Raw genomic sequence first — 22,088 nt, 5'->3', positions numbered from 1 at the left:
CTGGGGTCAACCTGCAGCCCGGGGTCAATCTGCAGCCCGGGGTCAACCTGCAGCCCGGGGTCAACCTGCAGCCCGGGGTCATCCTGCAGCCTGGGTCAACCTGCAGCCTGGGGTCAACCTGCAGCCTGGGGTCAACCTGCTGCCTGGGGTCAACCTGCTGCCCGGGATCACCCTGCAACCTGGGGTCAACCTGCAGCCTGGGGTCAACCTGCAGCCTGGGGTCAACCTGCTTCCCGGGGTCAACCTGCAGCCTGGGGTCAACCTGCAGCCTGGGGTCAACCTGCTGCCTGGGGTTAACCTGCAGCCTGGGGTCAACCTGCAGCCTGGGGTCAACCTGCAGCCTGGGGTTAACCTGCTGCCCGGGGTCAATCTGCTGCCTGGGGTTAACCTGCAGCCTGGGGTCAACCTGCTGCCTGGGGTCAACCTGCTGCCTGGGGTCAACCTGCTGCCCGGGGTCAATCTGCAGCCTGGGGTCAACTTGCAGCCCTGGGTCAACCTGCTGCCCACTGGGGTCAACCTGCTGCCCGGGGCCAACCTGCAGCCTGGGGGCAACCTGCAGCCCGGGGTCAACCTGCCACCTGGGGTCAACCTGTGGCCAGGGGTCAACCTGTGGCCAGGAATCAATCTGCCACTCGGGGTCAACCTGCAGCCCAGGGGTCAACCTGCGGCCCACCAAAGTTCCGAGTGATTTAGTTTGATTTATTATTGTCACATGTATTAGTATACAGTGAAAAATATTGTTTCTTGCACACTATACAGACAAAACATACCGTTTATTGAGAAGGGAAGGAGAGGGTGCAGAATGTAGCGTTACAGTCATAGCTGGTATGTAGAGAAAGATCAACTTAATGCGAGGTAGGTCCATTCAAAAGTCTGGTGGCAGCAGGGAAGAAGCTGTTCTTGAGTCGGTTGGTACGTCAGTTGGGCGGCACAGTAACACAGTGGTTAGTACCGCTGCCTCAAAGCACCAGGGACCCGGGTTTGATTCCCAGCCCGGGTCATTGTCTGTGTGGAGTCTGCATGTTCTCCCCATGTCTGCGTGAGTTTCCTCCGGGTGCTCCGGTTTCCTCCCACAGTCTGAAAGATGTGCTGGTAGTGCATTGACCCGAACAGGCACCAGACTGTGGTGACTAGGGGAATTTCACAGTATCTTCATTTCAGTGTTAATGTGGCCTTACTTGTGGCTAATAAATAAATAAACTTTAACGTGTCCTCAGACTTTTGTATCTTTTTCCCGAAGGATGGTGGTGGAAGAGAGAATGTCCAGGGTGTGTGGGGTCCTTGATTATGCTGGCTGCTTTGCCGAGGCAGCAGGAAGTGTAGACAGAGTCAATGGATGGGAGGCTGGTTTGCATGATGGATTGGGCTACATTCATGACCTTTTGTAGACCCTTAGTGCATCTCACTCGCAGGGTTACCACATTCTACTGGTTTCTCTCCATGCAGTTCTTTTCCTACAGGTATGACTGAAGTGATTCGCAGGTAAAGCAAGGGCAAGCAAAGTACTGATTGCTCACATTGACTGTGAGAGCCGTGCACTCTCTCCGTATCCAATGAAACATAAATATTTCTTTTGTTTCTAGCATTTGAAGTTGATGACAGTTCTATTGATATACAAATGATTAAGCATTTTCTTTAACTTATGGACACAAGGATGAGAATCTTAAAATTAAGGTGTTGTTATCTGGAAGTCAATATAGGTAAACAAGCACAGGATTTGGTGTAAATTAAGATACAAGCAGCAGAAGTTTGGATGTACTCAAGTTTACAAAGGGTATCCAGACCAGTCAGAGAAAGTAACAACATGAATACAAAATGAGCTGAAGAATAAGAAGCAAGGGGTAACAGTCAATGGATATTTTTCAGGCTGTTGGAAGGTTTGTAGTGGAGTTCCCCAGGGGACTCTTGCTGATATGTATCAATGATCTAGATCAATTTCAAAGTTTGCAGATGATACAAAACTTGTAAGCATTGTAAAGTGTGAGGAGAACAGTGTAGAACTTCAAAAGGACAGAGACAAGTTATGGGAGTGGGCAGATAGGTGGCAGATGAAGTTCAGTGCGGAGAAGTGTAAGGTGATGCATTTTGGAAGGGAGAACACGGAGAGACAATATAAAATAAGGGGTAAAATTCTTAAAGGGAACAGTGGGAGCTGGATGCATATATGCAGAGATCATTGTGATGGCAGGACAGGTGGAGAGAGCAGTTAAATAAGTATATAATATCCTGGGCTTTATTCATAGGGACACAGAGTACAAGAGCAAGGAGGTTATGCTGAACTGATACAAGACACTAGTTAGACCCCAGCTGGAATATTGTGTACAGTTCCAGGCACCACACTGTAGGAAGGATGTGAACACATTGGAGAGAGTGCAGAAGAGGTTTACAAGAATGGTTCCAGGGATGAGAAACTTCAGTGATGAGGATAGATTGGAGAGGTTGGGACTGTTCTCCTTGGAGGAAGGCTAAGAGGAGATTTGATAGAGATGTTCAAAATCATGAGGGGGCTGGACAGAGTAGAGAGAAACTGTTCCTGCTCTTAAAAGTATCAAGAGTGAGAGGGCACAGATTTAAATGATTTGCAAAAGAAGCAAATGTGACGTGAGAAAAACCTTTTTCACCCAACGAGTGGTTGGGGTCTGGAATGTTCTGCCTGGGAGTGTGGTGGAGGCAGGTTCAATCGAGGCATTCAAGAGGGCATTAGACGATTATCTGAATAGAAACAATGTGCAGGGGGAACGGGGAAAAAGCAGGAGAATGGCACTAAGACATGATGCTCATTTGGAGAGCCAATGCAGAAATGATGGGCCAACTGGCCTCCTTCTGTAACAATTCTGAAAGAGCATTGTAATTGACAGGTCTCGAGGTAAGGAATGCATGAATGAGGGTTAAAGCAGCAGAAGAGTTGATACAGGGTGGGATTGAGCAATGTTAAGAGGGAGCTGGATGTGATCCTTGTGGCTAAAGGGATCAAAGGATATGCAGAGAAAGTGGGAGTGGGATACTGAAAGTGCATGATCAGCCATGATCATATTGAATGATGGTGCAGGTTTGAAGGGCCAAATGGCCTACTTCTGCATCCATTTTCTATGTTACAGAGGTGGATGCAGACATTCATCATGATGGTGTGGAAATGTGGCTTCAGTTTGCGAGAGTGAGGTCAGTAACAAGCTCTGTGATGGGATCTGATTTGCTGATGTCTGAGGGATGTTGGCTCAGTAAGGAGTTGGTAATGTGATGTCATGTGATTTCAGGTGACTCTGGAATTGATCAGCACGAACCCCGAGGAGCTGAAATGAGGAGAGAGACTCGGAGCCAGCCAGGATTCCAAAGATGGAAGGACAGCTTGAGAATCATCGACCTGCTCAGAGTTACTGGCACCAATTGAGGAGGGTGGAAGGGCTGAGGTTGAGGGGTCAGCGGGTTCCCAGTTACTCGGGGAGATGGCTGGGCTCACACTCCATAGTAACATCACCAACTCAACCCTTTGGGTTGGAACGCGGAACCTCTCCACAGACGATTTGCTAAGGATCGTTCTGGTCTCCACCTTCCTTTGCACCTCACTCTTCGCCAACACAATGGTGCTGATGGTGTTTCAGAGGAAACCTCAGTTGCTACATGTGGCTAATCGTTTTATTTTTAACCTCCTGCTGGCTGACTTGCTGCAAACGGTCACAGTGATGCCGCTGGTGATTGTGGGCAGTATCCCCTGGATCCAACCACTGAACAGAGGCCTTTGCAAGGTGCTGGTTGTCTTAATGCATCTCTTTGCATTTGCTGGTGTCAATACCATAGTCGTGGTCTCTATTGATAGATACTTGGCTATCATCCATCCCCTGTCCTATCCCACCCGAATGACACCAAGGAGAGGCAATAACCTGATTGCTTTTACATGGCTGCTTGGCACAGCACAGAGTACGCCCCCTCTCTATGGCTGGGGACAGGTGGGCTATGATGGTCACAAGTTTTGCAGTCTCATCTGGTCATCCAGTCCCTCCTACACCCTGCTAACCACACTCTTCAGCTTTTGGCTGCCTGTCTCCATCATGCTGGGCTGTTACTGCGTGGTTTTCAGGGCCGCTCGGAGGCAGAATGCTCTGGTTCACCCAACCCAACTCAACATCCAACTAGATACAACCAACACTTCCATTTCCCGTTTGGAGGCTAGAGCCCGTCACCGGCGCTTTCATTGTCGCTGCAAAGCTGCTCGAGTGGTCTTTGTCATCATGTCCTCCTATATCCTCAGCATGGGCCCATACAGCATCCTGAGCACCATGACTATCAGCAGATCCAAGCCCCCGCCACCCTGGCTCACCACAGTGGCTCTGATCCTCTTCTACTGCCAGTGCTGCATCCACCCGTACATCTACGGTTACATGCACCGGAGTGTCAGGAGGGAGTTCTTCATCCTACTAAGTGGCTCTTGCTGTACACAGCTGCAAGCCAGGAACTCTCAGCTGGACAGTGATTTTACCATGACAGACGGCAAGATTTTCCACTCCCATTTTTCTACAGGAGTTTCTCGAGCCTGTGCCCCCAAATCTTGGGAAGAAGCAACTGTCTCTTCATTAACTCCCACAGACATCCCCAAACCACAGAGTCCCAAAGATTATCGTAGAGAGACAGTATCAACTAGCTGTAGCTCAGAGAATGAACTGCAACTCCTGCCCAGCCAACCATCTGACAAAGGAATGAAATAAAAACTGATCTCCACGACCCTCTTAATCTCGAGAACCAACCAATGGACACCATTTATTTGCACATATTGAATTTGTCTAAAATGTTAATGCAGTTATCTACAAAAATATTGTAATACATTGTAGTAGAATACTTTTATATGGGTGGAAAAGCAGAATTTTCTAATTAATGTTAAACCTTCTGAAATGTATGGTCCTGGAAATTACACAGTGGAATACCTATACTGTGGTTCTTGAGCAATAAGGGGATCAGGGGTTATGGGAAAAGGCAGGAGAATGGGGATGAGAAAAACATCAGCCATGATTGAATGGCAGAGCAGACTTGATGGACCGAGTGGCCTAATTCTGCTCCTGTCTCTTATGGTCCTCATACAAGTGTCCACAGATCCATGGAGATCTACAAAACAATGTGAAATGTGAGATGAAGAGTGGGAGAAGAGTTCGACCATTGTATGTGCAATGGTGAATGGGCTGGCTGTCTCACCCAGGGGTGCAAGGAGAGGCAGACTCTGCAGTAAAAAGCAGGAACATCCATGTCACTGATATCTGCAAGAAAACATCTCCTTAAAAGCATTTTATAATTTAGATGGGGCTTGGTGATTACTAACCCATTTGTAAAAGACTCCTTCCAACCAGGAAGTTTGAGAACCACTGACTAACATAAGATGACAGCAAATCTATTGTTTAACAGTGAGTTTCAACACATTTAAAATATTTTTCCACCTTATACAATGGTAACACCTCAAGAAGACAACCAGGAAAGGGCAATAAATGTGGCCTTGCCAACTTCCCAGATATATATTTTTAAAAGTTGTTGGGTTGAGAAATTTCAGAGCAATAGGTTAACTGTCAATCCACCTCCTTACTTCCACATCCCATAGTCAGGGTTACTGACCAGTTTCTTGTAAACTGTCTGATCTCAGTGGCTGTGAAAAAAATAATTTAAAGGGGGTGCACTTCAGAGTCATAGAGGTTTACAGCATGGAAACAGGCCCTTCAGCCCAACTTGTCTATGCTGCCCAATTTTTACCATTAAGCTAGTTCCAATTGCCTGCATTTGGCCCATATCCCTCCACCCATCTTACCCACGTAACTGTCTAAACGCTTTTTAAAAGACTTCACCGAATGGTTACAGGCACAGGAGGCTATTCAGCCCATCATGTCTGCACCAGCTCTCCCTAGGAGCAATTCACCTGTTTCCATTCCCCGCCTCCTTCCTGTAGCCCTGCACATTTTTCCTTCTCAGATAATCCATTTCCCTCTTGAATACCTTGTTTGATCCTGCCTCCATCACACACTCAAGCCATACATTCCAGATGGCAACCACTCGCGGTGTGTAAAGTTTCCCCTCATGTCTCCATTGCTTATTTTGCCAATTGGTTAGATCTGCGCCCCCTGGTTCTCAATTCTTTCGCCACTTGGAACAGTTTCTCCCAATCTACTCTGTCCAGGCTTCACATTTGAATACCTCCATGAAATCTCCCCTCAAACCTTTACAAGTTCCCTTCTTTCTCCAGACATCGTGCCCAAAGAGGTCATTGGTGACCAAGGGCGTCCATTGGATTGGTCCATGATTATGCTTAGCAAAGTACCAGAGTGCTTTTTCAAATCAAATCAAAACCCACAGGGCAGGATTTTCCAGCCACATTTGTCCTGAAACCATAAAATGGACCTTTCCATCGAACAGGGCGGTACAATTCTGGCATTAGATTCTAAAGAATAAATTTAGCAGAAATGTCACGGCCAACCCACCAGGATCATCCTGGAGTCTCCATAGATTAAAATAATAATCTACAGGAACATTGTTCCTGAGAAAAAATGACAGCATTGAAAACTTGCACACAATCACTGAAGAATATTGTGGGTGCAGTTAGTACTTTACACCAGTGCTGAACTTGTATAAATTTGGTGTTAAGCCTTAAACTTAGTGAAGTGGATCAAGACTCCCTCTGCCAGGGAATGTAGTAATGCTTTAGTTAAGTCATTTCAGAAAATAGTATATCTGCACTGTTAAAAATAAAATTTAACGAACTTTTGAGAAAAAAAAACTTACTTGTATGTTTACTTGTGAGTTTTCCAGGGAACTGTGGCTTATTCCTGTGTCCAGAGACCTAGCTACTCCATTTCTGAAACTCAAAACACTTACCTGAGTTTCCTGACCAGTAGCCTTTGAGGTTTAGTGCCTGCTGTCTTTAATGCCTCTGTCTCTGCTGAAAGTCAGTAACTTGTGCGATATCCTTGTAATGTCTTTGCTGAAAAGTGCACTCTTCCCAGAACCTGGCAAGTGTCTCAGTTACTTGCTACCCGGGTTTTTGTTCATTTACATCCTCCCAACAGCCAAATTCCATAGCGTGACCACATCCTCATAACTCAGTTACTCCGTACGAATATAGAATTCTCTCTCAGCGAAAGGCCGTGGATGTTGGGGGACTCTGTTTAAGACTGAGATAGACTGATTTACTTTTTCAAAGTAACAAGGGAATTACGGAGCTTCTTCGGAAAAGAAATTGAGTCGAGGCACAAAGCAGCCATGACCTAATTGAATCAGAGAGAAAATTCAAAAGACTGAGTGGTTTGGTTCTAATCCCAATGTCGCTACTATGTCTGGGACTTTATCCATGTTCTGTTACATTGAGCAGTTCCAAACCTCACATTTCACTGCTCTTGGCAGGTGTCTGAGTCATACAGTGCAGAAAAGGCCCTTCAGCCCATCAAGTTTGCACTGCACTGTCATTAACTACCACTAAAGGCACACTAATCCCATTTTCCTGTATCTGTCCCAAATTTGTGACTGGTATATTTTTAAGTGCTCATCCAAATACTTTTTTGGAAGGTTTCCGGCCTCCACTACCTTGCCAGGCAGTGCATTCCAGATTCCCACCACTGTTTTTTCAAACCCCCTCAATCTCCAGTCCTTTACCCCATAACTGCCCCCTCATGACTGACCCCTCAACCAAGAGGAACAGTTGATCCTTACTCAACCTGTTCAAACCCCTCAATTTTATACACCAACCCCCTGATTGTTCCCCTCCGAGCCTCCTCTGCTAAGACAGTCCAAATCTATTTAGTCTCTCCTTATAGCTCAAATGCTCCATCCCTAGCAACATCCTGGTGAATCTACTCTGTACCCACAAGTGCAATCACATAGAATCCATAGAATCCTACAACGCAGAAGGAGGCCATCAAGTCTGCACTGACCACAATCCCACCCAGGCCCTATCCCCATAACCCAATGCATTTACCCCAGTTAGTCCCCCTGACACTAAGGGGCAATTTGGCATGGCCAATCCACTTAACCAACACATCTTTGGACTGTGGGAGGAAACCGGAGCACCCAGAGGAAAACCCACGCAGACACGGGGAGAATGTGCAAACTCCACAGTGACCCAAATCGGGAATTGAACCCAGGTCCCTGGAGCCGTGAGGCAGCAGTGCTAACCACTATATCACCCCTATAGGTTACATATCACCTGCTCCTGAGTCTGTCTCTAGCCACTCAATTTCTTTCTTCACCCTAAGCTCATATTCTCCAAACTCCATGCTCGCATCACCTACATGTTTTCCATCCCTCATTCCTTCAACTCCTCCCTATTGCTTCCATTGTCTATTGTCTTCTCCCAAGCTCTTGCACTAACCCACTTCTCCAGATAACCAGAAATTATCTGTTCCTTTTAAAATTATCTCAAATACGGCTCAAGGACAAACTGCATCAAATCTATGGCACAGAAACTGACTCTGATCCAACCAGTCTCTGCTGGTATTTAGTCAAACAAGCAATGGTGACGTGAGGAAAAGAAAAATGTTTTTACTCAGCATGTGTTTAGGATCTGGAATGCTTTGCTCGAGATTGTGGTGGAGGCAGATTTAATGAGGCCTTCCAAAGAAAATTAGATTATCTAAAGTGAAAATAATCTGCAAGGGCTACAGGGGAAAGGCGACATAATGAGATGCAAATTTCCCCTCCAGAGAGCTGGCACAGACATGATGGGCCAAATAGCCTCCTGTGCTGTAACCTTCCTCCCACATCTCTTCATCTCATGCTATATCAACATATCCTTCCACTTCTTTCTCCCTCACGACTAGTTAATTTTCCTTTAAATGCATTATACAAGTCACTCCAACCACTCCCGGTGGGAGAGTTCCATATTCGCATGTAAAGAAATTTCTCCTGAATTCTCAACTAGATTCATTAATGATGGTCTTATATTGCTGGCTCCTAATTCTAATCTCTCCCACAAATGGAAACATCTTCTCTACATCCACACTATCAAACCCTTGTTTTCCAGACTCTTCCCGTTTGGCCGGCAGTTGAACAGCATAAATGAAACTTCCCAAAAGTTTAGTCGTGAGACTTGTCTCCAATCTGCATAATAATATTGCGAAACTCCAAAAGCTCGATCAATTTCATTTCAGGGATGTCATTTTATTAGTCCAGGAGATGAGATCTTTGTACAAACATATTCATATTATAGTCCTGCTTGACTGTAGGAACAGGGAGTAGCACATTCAACCTCTTGTATCTGTTCCACCATTCTATTAGATCATGTTGATTTGCACACGAGCCCCAGATACCTGCCTTTATCCCAACTCTCTCAAAACCCTTACTCAAAAATAATCAATCTCAATCTTGAAAAATTGAGTTGGCCTTCATTACCCACAGCCTTTAACAGAGGGAGTTACAAATTTTCACTATTGTGTGTGAATCCATAGAATCCCTACAGTGCAGGAGGCGGCCATGCGGCCCATCAAGACTGCACCGACCACAATCCCACACTGGCCCTATTCCCATAACCCCACATATTTACCCTGTTAATCCCCCAACACTAGGGTCAATTTACGATGGCCAATCAACCTAACACACGCATCTTTGGATGGTGAGGGGAAACCGGAGCACCTGGAGGAAACCCACGCAGACACGGGGAGAACGTGCAAACTCCACACAGTGACCCAAGGCCGGAATCGAACCTGGGTCCCTGACACCGAGGCACAGCAGTGCTAACCGCTGCGCCACCATGCCATGTGTAAAATATTGCTTTTATTCATAAATAGCCTAACATTGTTAAATTGTGCCTGAGTTTTGTTGAGCATCAAATTCTGTGATTACAACGGGTGTGTGGTTAATAAGTCCAGCAAGTTCAAATGGTGAAATTTGTAAGTGTAAAAGCACCCTGAACAGAATCTGAAACTATTCTTCCTTGCAAATTGAAAAAGTGAAACATTTAGAATGAATCTTTAAGAAAAAAGCTGGGTAAAAAAAAATGATTCATCTCAAGTTTATTGAACAAAAATTGGTATATTTTCAAGACATAATCAGGCACTGCGGATAGATAACAAAGCCACCAATCTGTGCTATTTACCATACTAGTTCAACAACCCCTTGCTCAAATTAATATGGATTTTGGGACTATTTACAAAATATCACAGTCCATGAAAATACAGATCAAAGAACATCAAATTTGCCTCTTTTGGGGAAATGGGAACAAAGTAAAATCTAACTGGAAATAGAAGGGGAAGCATTAGTTAATGTAACGCCATATGTATTTACATTAGAAAGGAAAGGACAATATGTACAATCAAGTGATATTATTGCAATTTTTAATACAGAAATTCCAAAATTCATTTTAGTAGAATTATTCAATTATTTATTTAAGCACAAGCTTTGGAACTGAGAAACACCAGGGCACAGCGACTGACATCTTTGGAATAAACACAGCAGAGGTCATTCCTCCATCTTGTGCCACCAGTGGGGAGCCTCGAACGGCACAAACATGCCCTGGAAAAACCAGTGTGCTGTTGTTGCAGCATATGGTGCAGTGTTGGAAGTCTGTGCCTACTTATCCATCATGCCTTCCTTTTGGGCAAGACCAACTCACCAATGGCATGAAGCTAGAGAGCGAGCCCAAACATGCACTAAAACCAAAATGGAAAGGTCAAAACCAATGCAATGAATTAAAGGTTTCTGAATTTACAATTGCCAGCCAAGCTTTTCCTGACCTGTTACTTTAACCATAAGTACATGATTGCAAATTGACAGTAACTGTGAACTAAACTATTTTTTGTTACTATTATCCTAAATTTGTAATTAAAAGAGAATAACGTTCTCTAGAAAATTTTCAGGAATTTAAGCTATATGATAAATATTTTAAATGCAAAGAAAAAGAAAATGCACATCATAGTCTGTTCCACGTGGAACCCATTATTAATCCACCTTCACGACACTATAGATCTTGTTGACGAACCAAAAACAGGCAAAAAATCCAATAGTCCCTGAAATAAAGAAAAACAGTTAGCACCGGGAAATTAATATTACTCATGCATGATGGTGTTGCAGACAGAAACGGAATAATCAATTTCTTTAAGATTCAATCACTTTTAGAGGCTTCAGTGGCAACAAGTGACTCTTCTAGTCTAATTCTGGTCATTTCTTCAATCTGGTGTTATACTAAAGAATTTGTGCCGTTTTAATGAATATTAATTTAACTTAACACCACAAAAGTTACTGCTGCAATATATCACAATACTTAAAAAAATATATCTGAAGGAGAAAAGAAGATCTGGGGGCAAGAGCAGGATAGAATGCAGTAACACTGCGGTCATATTACCGGATTCATAATCCAGACTCCTGGATCGATAACCATCCAGAGACTGAAGTTCAAATCCAACCACGGCAGATAAGACATTTAAATTCAATTAATTAACTATAATAATGAAGTCAGCATGGACTTCAAGAGGAAAAACCTTGCTTGACCAACTTTGACTGTTTCAAAGAGATAACAGAGCAAAGCAGTAATGCAGGAGATGTAAATAATCTGGATTTTCAACAGGCCTTGGATAAAGTGCTCCCGAACAGACTAATGAACAAAGTCAAAGAATGTGGAGTTAGGATAAGTGGCAGAATGGAATCCTAAGTGGCTTCAAGACAGAAAGCAGAATGAGAGTAAAGGGTTGTTATTCAGAGGGAACAGTCAATACTGAAGAGGACTGTAACAAGCTACAAGGACATCAATAAACTTACAGAATGGACAAACTGGCAAATGAACAATGATAATAGGGTAGCATATTTAGGTAGGAAGAATAGAGAGATATCAGTTATTACTTAGAACTGGCACTTCATAGCCTTCCAGATATTAACATCAGAGTTGAACAATTTCACATTAATACCTTTTCATTCATTCAAGGACCTAGCCGCTAATAGCAAGACCAGCTTTGTCCATCCCTATTTGCCCTTGAGAAAGTGGTAGAGAGCTGCCTTCTTGAATACATCCAAGTGGCTCGTTCAGCCACGTGGTCTGACGTTTCACATCAGCCACAGTGAGTGAGAACAGATTTACTTCACTAAAGGACATTAGTAAAACAAACGGGTCTTTACCACAATCTGCTGGTTGCCTGGTTACTGCCCGATTTTAATTTCACATTTAATTTAATTTACATTTCCCAGCTGCCATGGTTGGATTTGAATTCATATTGCTGGATCATTCATCCAGGTTTCAGGATTACTAGCCCAGTAACACAGCCACTATGCTACCTGCCCCTGTTTCCCTATGCAAGCTGTTGATAATTTTGCGATATCCATTTTCTAAGTTTAAAGTTTATTTATTAGTGTCACAAGTAGGCTTACATTAACACTGCAATGAAGTTACTGTGAAAACCCCCTAGTCGTCACACTCCAGCGCCTGTTCGGGCACGCCGAGGGAGAATTTAGCATGGTCAATGCACCAAACCAGCACGTCTTTCGGATTGTAGGAGGAAACCGGAGCACCCGGAGGAAACCCATGCAGACACGAGGAGAACGTGCAAATTCCACACAGTGACCCAAGCTGGGAATTGAACCCAGGTCCCTGGCGCTGTGAGGCAGCAGCGCTAACGACCATGCCACCTTTTACACTCCACTTAATCCTCCTTTAGAAATGTCTTTCTTTCCTTACTTGTCCCATTACCATCTCCTTTTGACTTGCATCATTACCCCTTTTGGCAGTTAATCACTCCTGCCTTTCAACCCATCATTGTATTTCCCTTCTGTTCTTTCCTCCCCTCCCACTCTCCCTGCCTCTGTAATTGCCTGAAACCTGGTACATCACAAACATATTCCAGTGCTGATGAAAGGTCTTCAACCTGAAATGTTGACTTTGTTACTCTGTCCACAGGCCTGAGTACTTCCAACATAAACTGCTTCTATTGCAGAGAAAAACGTTTTTCTGACTCAATAAAGAGTAAAGGAGGACATGGCAGGAGCAACACTAGGCATACCTAAACCTGATGAAGCGAGAACACAGGACTATATTGCTTACCCAGAGTAAGCAGCAAGTGATAGACAGAGTTAAGTGACCCCACAACCAATGGATCAGATCTAAGCTCTGCAGTCCTGCCACATCCAGCTGTGAATGGTGGTGGGCAATTGAACAACCCACTGGTGGAAGAGGCTCCACAAACATCCCCAATGAAGGAGGAGGCCAGCTCATCAGTGCAAAAGTTAAGGCTGAAGCATTTGCAACAATCTTCAGCTAGAAGTGATCCATCTTGGCCTCCTCCAGAGCTCCCCAGCATCACAAATGCCAGCCGATTCGTTCCACGTGATATCAAGAAACGACGAAAGGCACTTTGCTGCAAAGGCTATGGGCCCGGACAATGTTCCAGCAATAGTACTGAAGGCTCATGCTATCACCCTAGTTTCAAATCTTTCCATGACCTCTGCTCCCCGATTCCATAAAGTACTTTAGCCCCACAACCCTCCAATTCTGGCCAACTGCACATCCTCCCCAAATGGTGATCAAGCCTCAAGTTGTTGAGGTCCTAATTTCTGGAATCCCCTCTTTAAACCTCTTGACTTCTTCCCCTTCTAAGACACTTGATATAACTTCCGTCTTTGGCAAAGCTTGGTCATCTGTACTAATATCTCATGTGGCCTGGTGTCAGTCTTGTTAAGTACCTTGGGACATTGTAACTGTGCAGGAGGTGCTACACAAATGAAAGTTGTTGGAAGTTTACTTGGGCACCTCAGAGGCGACTTAAACAAATTAGCGTTGCACTAGAGTAACAAGGTGGCCAGATTGTGTAAGGACGGCCATTTTTTTCCATGAAGGGACATCTGTTTAAAGTTTATTTATTGTCACAAGTAGGCTTACATTAATACTGCAATGAAGTTACTGTGGAAATCCCCTAGTTGCCACACTTCGGCGCCTGTTCGGGTACATGGAGGGAGAATTCAGCATGGCCAGCACGTCTTTCAGATTGTGGGAGGAAACCAGAGCGCCTGGAGGAAACCCACAGAAACGTGAGAATGTGCAGACTCCCCACAGACAGTGACCCAAGTTGGAATCGAACCCGGGTCCCTGGCGCTGTGAGGCAGCAGTGCTAACCACTATGCCACCCAACTTTAAACCATCGTATACAATCTGATGAAACTCTGATACAACCTGTCACAAGGTTAAAAAGTCAAATTTACAAATCCCCCCCGAAGTGAACTGCAAGACCCCTTCTCAAATTCCAGAGCTGCCTCTGTCACAAGAGAACTTTTCAAGCTTCATTTTTGATGGTAGCAGATTGTAATGCCAGGATGGAGTTGTAACTCATTCAGAGCCCTGATGGTTCCAGGGCAGAAAGCAAAGTGGGAGGCAACAGAGCAAAGCTAACGCTTGGAACTTAACATTTTGAGATTGAGTATTTGGTTAATTTGAGACATGGCGTGTAGTGGCAGGAAGAGGTGACTTTGAATGTATGGTTCCCAAATCTCCCATGGGGATTTTCTCACCTCATGTCTGGGTCGGTTGTAAATACAGTAAGAGTTTTAACAACACTAGGTTAAAGTCCAACAGGTTTATTTGGTAGCAAATACCATTCGCTTTCGGAGCGCTGCTCCTTCAAGGCGAATGGTATTTGCTACCAAATAAACCTGTTGGACTTTAACCTGGTGTTGTTAAAACTCTTACTGTGTAGACCCCAGTCCAACACCGGCATCTCCACATCATGACTACCATCGGTTGTGAATCACAGAGAGACGAATCACTGATTAGTCAATAACTCAGTTATTGTCATAACACACGACTACCAGGATGGTAGGTGAACTCGATGGACTCTGTTCCCCAGCCCCATCTACCAATTTTTATGTCCCTCTTGCACAATAATAGATTCCTTAATTACTGAAGTCTTCAAATGCACACACTCCTATTTCTGTGAGGCAAGGAGTTTATGCTTTTTCTGCACAACAGATTTTAAATTTTAAGAACCTTAGTAAAAATATAAATGTTGTTTTTTCATTCATTCTTCGAGATTGAAACAGTGATTAGCAACTGAAATGTGTTTTAAAATTAATTTTTCGGGTATTTGTAAACTGCCAATTGGGAAACAGCTTTAACTCTGTACCTGCATATATAAGAACTTGCATTTCTAAACAATGTTCTGCTTATCAAATGGTTATCATTTGAAGTTCATAAGTTGCCATAACAGCAGCAGCCAGCACCACAGATGCATCTATTATTCCCCATAGCAACTAAAATTATTTACCAACAATGCACATTGAAATTTCAGAATCAAAGACCCATTTTTCAGATGTGTTGCCTTTGAAGTTTGCCCCTCCATGGAAGAACCACCCCCACCTAACTCCCCAATGCAAAAAGAATAATGCAGCTCTGTCTGTCAGAGCTTGCTTCTGATTGAAAATAGGAGCAGGCCATTCAGCCCACTGAGCCTACTCCACCATTCAATGCGTTCATGACTGATCCTCTATCTCAACACCATACACCTACCCTTGCCTCATATCTTTGACACCCTTAGTACCTAGAAATCCATCTACTGCTTTCTTAACTACATTCAGTGACTTGGTCTCCACAACCTTCTGTGGTAGCAAATGCCACACATTCACCATCCTAGTGAAGTTTCTCAGCCCTCATCTCAGCAGCACAGTGGTTAGCACTGCTGCCTCACAGTGCCAGGGTACTGGCTTCGATTCTGGCCTTGGGTAACCGTCCGTGTGAAGTTTTCCAGTGTCTGTGTGGGTTTCCTCTGGATGCTCCAGGTTCCTCACACAATGCAAAAATGTGGAGGTTCGGTGGAATAGCCTTGTGGAGGGGGAAGGCGGGTTAAGATGGCCTATCAGAGAGTTGGCGCAGACTTGATGGGCCGAAAGGGAGTCTTAGGCTCCCTTTCAGCCCATCAAGGGATTCTCGCAGGTCTACTCTGTATCCTGAGATTCTTCTAGAAGCCCCTATCATCCCTACATTCACAGTATGTCCAGCCCTGTCAAGAACTTGATACGTTTCAATGAGATGCCCTCATTCTTTGAAACTCCAGTGAATACAAGCCCAGCCAACCCAATCTCTCCTCATAATAAAGACTCTGAGCTCTGCAGGTGAAGCGCCTTGGGCTGCAGGCACTCTCAGCCAGTTTCCTGATTGGAAGCATTCCAGAATGAATGATATTTTCTCAGCAATCTGTTGCACCTTGATTTTCCTCCAGTGGAAAACCACGGTGAGAGCTGACCATTACTTTATTTTGTGGAAGTCCTCCCTAACTGGCAAACAATGATAGGAACATGGGATGGTACCAGACTCAATCAGCTCACTCCTCCATTTGAAGAGCAGGGGGCAGCTCATCATATTAATCGCAATCGCATTGCCCTCGTCCATGTATAACTAATAAAACTGAAGCCTCATCTGTCTTCTGCCAAATAATTACAGAATGATGCAGCACAGAATGTGGCCAGTCCATGGTACTAGTTCTATTCAATTTCCCCCCCCAGTGTTGAGCTTTCCCCACACCAGGTAATTTTATTTCCATCTCCAGTATATTCAATTATTTTTCTGAACAGGACTTTAAATCTGTTTCCACCACCATTCCTCTCCAAATAATAGCTGTGTAAAAATAAATTTCCTCGAGTTCTCTTTGAATCTTTTGCAAATCATCTCAAATCTGCCTCTCTCTGGTTACTGACATTTCTACCACTTCACAGCATCGGAATGCCATTTGGCCCATCGTGTCTGCACTCGCTCTTCAAATGAGCATTATGGCTTTGTTTGATTCGCCTACCTTTTCCCCGTATCCCTGCACAGAATGCCCTCCTGAAAGCCTCGATTGAACCTGCCTCCACTACATGCATTCCAGACCTAAACAACTTGTGCGAAAAAGCTTTTTTCTCACATCATATTTGCTTCTTTTGCAATTCATTTTAAATCTGTGCCCTCGCATCCTTGAGCCTTTCACCCTCGGGAACAGTTTCTCCCTATCGATTCTGTCTAGTCCCCTCATGAAATTGAACTTTTCTATCAAGTCTCCTCTCAGACGTCTTCTCTCCAAGGAGAACAGTCACAACCTCCCCAATCTATCCTCATCACTTAAGTTTCTCATCCCCGGAACCATTCTTGGTAAAGCTCTACTGCAGTCTCTCCAAAGTGGAGACATGCGCATAAATTAGAGATAGTATTAGGTTCAAAGAAAAGCATACAAGAGAAAGCAATGGACCTGAGGATTGGAAACAGTTTAAAATTCAGCAGAGGACCAAGGAATTAAGGAGGGAAAAATAGAGTATGAAAGCAAGCTAGCGGGGAACATAAAAACTGACCATAAAAGTTTCGACAGGTATGTAAAGAGAAAAAGATTGACAAAAACAAATGCAGGCACCTTACAGTCAGAAACAGGAGAATTCATAATGGGGCACAATGAAATGGCTGAGGAACTAAATTTGTACTTTGCTTTAGTCTTCACAAAGGAAGACATGAATAATGTGCTAGATGTTCTCAGAGAAACATGTTTTAGTGAGGAGCTGAAGCAATTCAGTATTAGTAGAGAAATGGTTTTGGGGAAATTGATGGGATTGAAGGTGGATAAATCTCCAGGTCCAGATAATCTTCATCACAGAGTACTTAAGTGGCCCTGGAAATAGTAGATCCATTGGTGGTTATTTTCCAAAATTCTTTGGGCTCGGAAATTGTTCCTACAGATTGGAAGTTAGCTAACATAAGCCCACTATTCAAAAAGCGAGATAGAAAGAAAACAGGGAACTTTGGACCAGTGAGCCTAACGTCGGCACTGGGGAAGTTGCTAGAATCTATTATCAAGGATTTCATAGCTCAGCATTTGGAAGGCAGTGGAATAATCAGACAAAGTCAGCATGGATTTACAAAAAGGGAAACCTTGTTTGAAGAATCTATTAGAATTCTTTGATATAACTAGTAGAGTTGACCAAGGAGAACCGGTGGATGTGGTTTATTTATTTTCACAAAGCTTTCGTCAAGATCTCACATAACAGATTACTATGTAAAGCTAAAGCGTGTGAGATTGCAGGTAATGTCTTGAGATGGAGAGAAAGGTTAGCAGATAGGAAGCAAAGAGTTGGCATAAATGGTTTTTTTCCAAGCCGACCAGGTTTTCTAAACTGAGCTAGTCTCATTTGCCTGCGTTTGGCCCATATCCCTCTCAACCTTCACTATCTACTTAGCTGTCCAAATGTCTTGTAAATGCTTCCATTTTGTTGCATTAGAACTGGTTAATTGTGATGACTACATTTTCCCTTCAATCTGACTTAATTGAAAATACTTGTATGAAATTTGGTAATTACATAAACTGATCTTTGTTTCCCCTCACAGTAACGGATTATTCACTTTGATGGAGCAAACAGAGCATAATCCTGTGCATCTGAAATCTGATGTGTACACTGTTTAAAAATAGGCAGAAAATGATCGTTCACTCATAGCTGCTTCATTTTAATATCCCAACATCATCTTTAATTACAACTCCATATGTCAAGTATAACAGATGTTCATTTTAGAAATAAAATTGAAATATAGATGGCTAATATAAAAGCAATCAAATTTATTTTCATAAAAATTAGTGTTGCTGATTACTTTTGTAATATTGATGTGCCTGAATTTAACTGTGATTCATTAAGCAGTTTCAACATCAGAACTCAATTATAGTGGCCATGGTTACAGAATGTAGAATTTAATGCAATTTCAAACTCAGCATCCTCTTTCTAGTGTTTCTTAATCAGTTGACTTTAAACGGGATTTTTGATTGACAAGCGAATCAGATTACGGGGGGGGGGCGGGGGCAAGGAGAGACAGGAAAGAAGATTTGAGATCACATTCAGATCAGCCGCAATCTTTACAAATGGCGGAGGGGTTTCGAAGGGTCAGATGGCCGACACCTGCTCCCAAGTCCTCTCAGAATTAGCGCTTCACAACTAAGTAGTTTCAGAGTACAGAATCTAAGCATTGCTGAATAAAGAGAGACAAGTCAAAGCTTGCTGCCTTTCATTCATCAGGACACTTCATAGGAATACCAGTACAGTGGGGAACAACAACAACCTACAATGCATGCCAACTGATTGGCAAGTAGGCCATTCAGCCCTTCCAATCTGCTCCGCCATCCATTATAATCATGGCTGATCATACAACTCAGTAACTTGTTCCCACTTTCCCCCCTTATCTTTTGATCTATATCTAACATCTTCAAAACAATGTTTTGGCCTCAGCTGCTTTCAGTGATAGAGATTGCGCAGGCTCACTACTCTGGGTCAAGAAATTTCTCCTGATCTCAGTCCTAAAAGGTTTCTCATATCCTCAGACTGTGAACCCTGGTTCTAGACTCCCCTGCCATTAGGAACATCCTTCCTGCATCTACCCTGTCTAGTCCTGTTAGAATTTTATAGGTTTCTATGAGATTCCATCTAAACCCCAGCGAATATAATCCTCACCATCTCAATCTCTCATGTCAGATCCTCCACCCTAGGAATCAGTCTGGTAAACCTTCGCTGCACCCCCTTGCGAGCAAGAGCACCCTTCCTCAGATAAGGAGACCAAACTCCAGAGCCGAGGGCTCGGCTCCTAGACTTCCTAACCCATAGATCGCAATCAATAAGGATAGGCAGCAATACCTCTGTGATGATCCTCAACACCAATGCTCCACAAGACTGTGTCCTTAACCCCCTACTATACTCTTTATACACCTATGACTGTGTGGCCAAATTCCCCTCCAACTCAACTTTCAAGTTTACTGATGACTACATTTGTGTACCCACATGATGACATTTGTGACCCACATAGTGGGTCGGATCTCAAACAATGAGAAAGAGTACAGGAATGAGATAGAGAATCTGGTGAAATGGTGTGATGACAATAATCTCTCCCTCAATGTCAATAAGATGCAGGAAATAGTCATTGACTGCAGGAAACATAGTGGAGAACATGCCCTGTTTACATCAACAGGGATGAAGTGCAAATGTATCCAGATCACCAACAACCTTCCTGGTTGCTCCATGTCAATGCAATAGTTAAGAAAGCCCACCAATGCCTCTACTTTCTTGAGGCTAAGGAAATTCAGCATGTCCGCTATGTTCACCAAATTTTACAGATGCACCACAGAAAACATCCTTTCCAAATGTATCACAGTTAGCTATAGCTCCTGCTCTGACCAAGACCACAAGAAACTACAAAGTGTTGTGAACACAGTCAAGTCCATCACACAAACCAGCCTCCCATCCACTGACTGTCTATACTTTCCACTGCCACGGAAAAGCAGCCAGCATAATCAAGAACCTCACACACCACGGACATACTATGCATGTTTACGTTCAGTGACTGGTATACAAGGTCATCCAGGTATCATTGTACATTCCCCTCTCCCAATCTATAGCTAATCAGATAATATGCCTGTGTTTGCTCACACTGGATAACTTCACATTTATCCACATTATACTGCATCTGCCATCCATTTGCCCACTCACTCAGCCTGTCCAAATCACACAAACATCTCTGCGTCCTCCTCACAGCTCACACTCCCATCTAGCTTGGAGTCATCTGCAAATTTGGAGATATTACATTTAGTTCCCTCATCTAAATCATTCATATACACTGTAAATAGCTGCGGTCCTCACACTGATCTCTGCGGAACCCCACTAGTCACTGCCTGCCACTTGGAAAAAGACCCGTTTATTCCTACTCTGTTTCCTGTCTGCCAGTTTTCTTTCCATCTCAATACACTACCCTCAATCCCACGTGTGTTAATTTTACACACTAATCTCTCATGTGGGACTTTGTCAGAAGTACAAGTAAACCACATCCACTGGCTCCCTCTCATCAACTCTACTAGTTACATCCTCAAAGAATTTCAGTAATTCGTCAAGCATGATTTTCCTTTTGTAAATCCAACCTGACTCTATCCGATCCTGCCACTGTTTTGAAAGCGCTTTGCTATTAAATCCTTGATAATGAACTCGAACATTTTCCCCACGACCAACATCAGGTTGATTGGTCTATAATCCCTTTTTCTCTCTACCTCCCTTTTTAAAATGTTAGCTACCCTCTAACCTGTAGGAACTGATACCATCACTGAATCCCCCACACCCTAGCTATGACTATAACACTACATTCTGCACACAATAATAAATCAAATCAACTGTCAACATCATTGGGGTTACCATTGACCAGAAACTCAACTGGACTGACCACATAAACACAGTGGCTACAAGAGGTCAGAAGCTAGGAATACTGCGGCAAGGAACTCGCCTCCTGATTCCCCAGAACCTATCCACCATCTACAAGGCACAATTCAGGAATGTGATGGAATACTCCCCACTTGTTTGGATGGGTGCAGCTCCAACAACACTCGAAGCTTGACACCATCCAGGACAAAGCAGCCCCACTTGATTGGTACCACATGCACAAATATCTACTCCCTCTGCAACCGAATTTCAAAAATGCGGAGCAATCATACTTAATGCTTTAATCACATTTGTTACAGCACAGGAGGCCATTTGGCCCATTGCGTCTGTACCACCTCTCCGAATAAGCAATTCATCTCATGTCTTGTCCCCATAAACCTGAACATTCTTCCTTCTCAGAAAGTAGTCCGATTCTTCAACCTGCCACCACTGCACTCAGATTTAGTCAAACAACTGTACCCATCCCTATTCTTTAGCAATGTAATACATTGTGCATCACTTGGTGTAAGGCCATCCTTAAAAAATAGTCAATGCAATGACTATCATGACCAACTTTATCTGAAATTTGACAGCGTCGTACAATCCTGTAATATGCTTACAGCAAAGAACAAATATTGTAGTCAGTGAAAATAGTCCAATAGAGCACATGCCAGTCCTAGTTCAGTTCCTAGAGTCTATTTTTCAGCCTGAAGATTGCTCAGAGCTGCTGCTGCTCTATGTTCCCTTGCTTGCTCTTTATTTAAATTCAGCTCAGAAGAAACAGTGAGTCACGCTGAAGCCATTTTCAACCAACCCGGAAAATAATAAAACCTTAACAAATTGTTTCAAAATTTTCCTTGCAAGGAAAAAAGGAAAGATCCATGGTAAAGCCCTGACTTTAGTTCAACCACACACTTTCATTTCACTGTATGAACTCGTAAGGATTCTAAGCACGAGCAGCTGATTATAAGTCATGCAGA

At 43.6% G+C, this 22,088-nt stretch overlaps 2 protein-coding genes across 2 annotated transcripts in view; one reads left to right on the top strand and one right to left on the bottom strand.

Annotated features, from left to right (window-relative positions):
* The first annotated feature begins 3,443 nt into the window (after window positions 1–3,443).
* gpr101 (G protein-coupled receptor 101) lies at window positions 3,444–4,700 on the top strand. Its single transcript, XM_078212062.1, has one exon. The coding sequence runs from the start codon at window positions 3,444–3,446 to the stop codon at window positions 4,698–4,700; it is 1,257 nt and encodes a 418-aa protein (XP_078068188.1).
* Window positions 4,701–9,954: 5,254 nt separating this feature from the next.
* The window catches only part of LOC144492986 (transmembrane 9 superfamily member 2-like), a 99,715-nt gene continuing 87,581 nt past the window's right edge, over window positions 9,955–22,088 (bottom strand). Inside the window, exon 17 of the mRNA XM_078211741.1 lies at window positions 9,955–10,964. Within this exon, the coding sequence (XP_078067867.1) occupies window positions 10,897–10,964 (68 nt within the window). The 3' untranslated portion in view covers window positions 9,955–10,896. The remainder of the gene's footprint in view (window positions 10,965–22,088) is intronic.

This window comes from Mustelus asterias, chromosome 4, assembly GCF_964213995.1.
Source record: "Mustelus asterias chromosome 4, sMusAst1.hap1.1, whole genome shotgun sequence".
Lineage (NCBI taxonomy): Eukaryota > Metazoa > Chordata > Chondrichthyes > Carcharhiniformes > Triakidae > Mustelus > Mustelus asterias.
The sequence above is the reverse complement of the archived record's forward strand: the minus strand, read 5'-3'. Positions and strand labels throughout refer to the sequence as shown.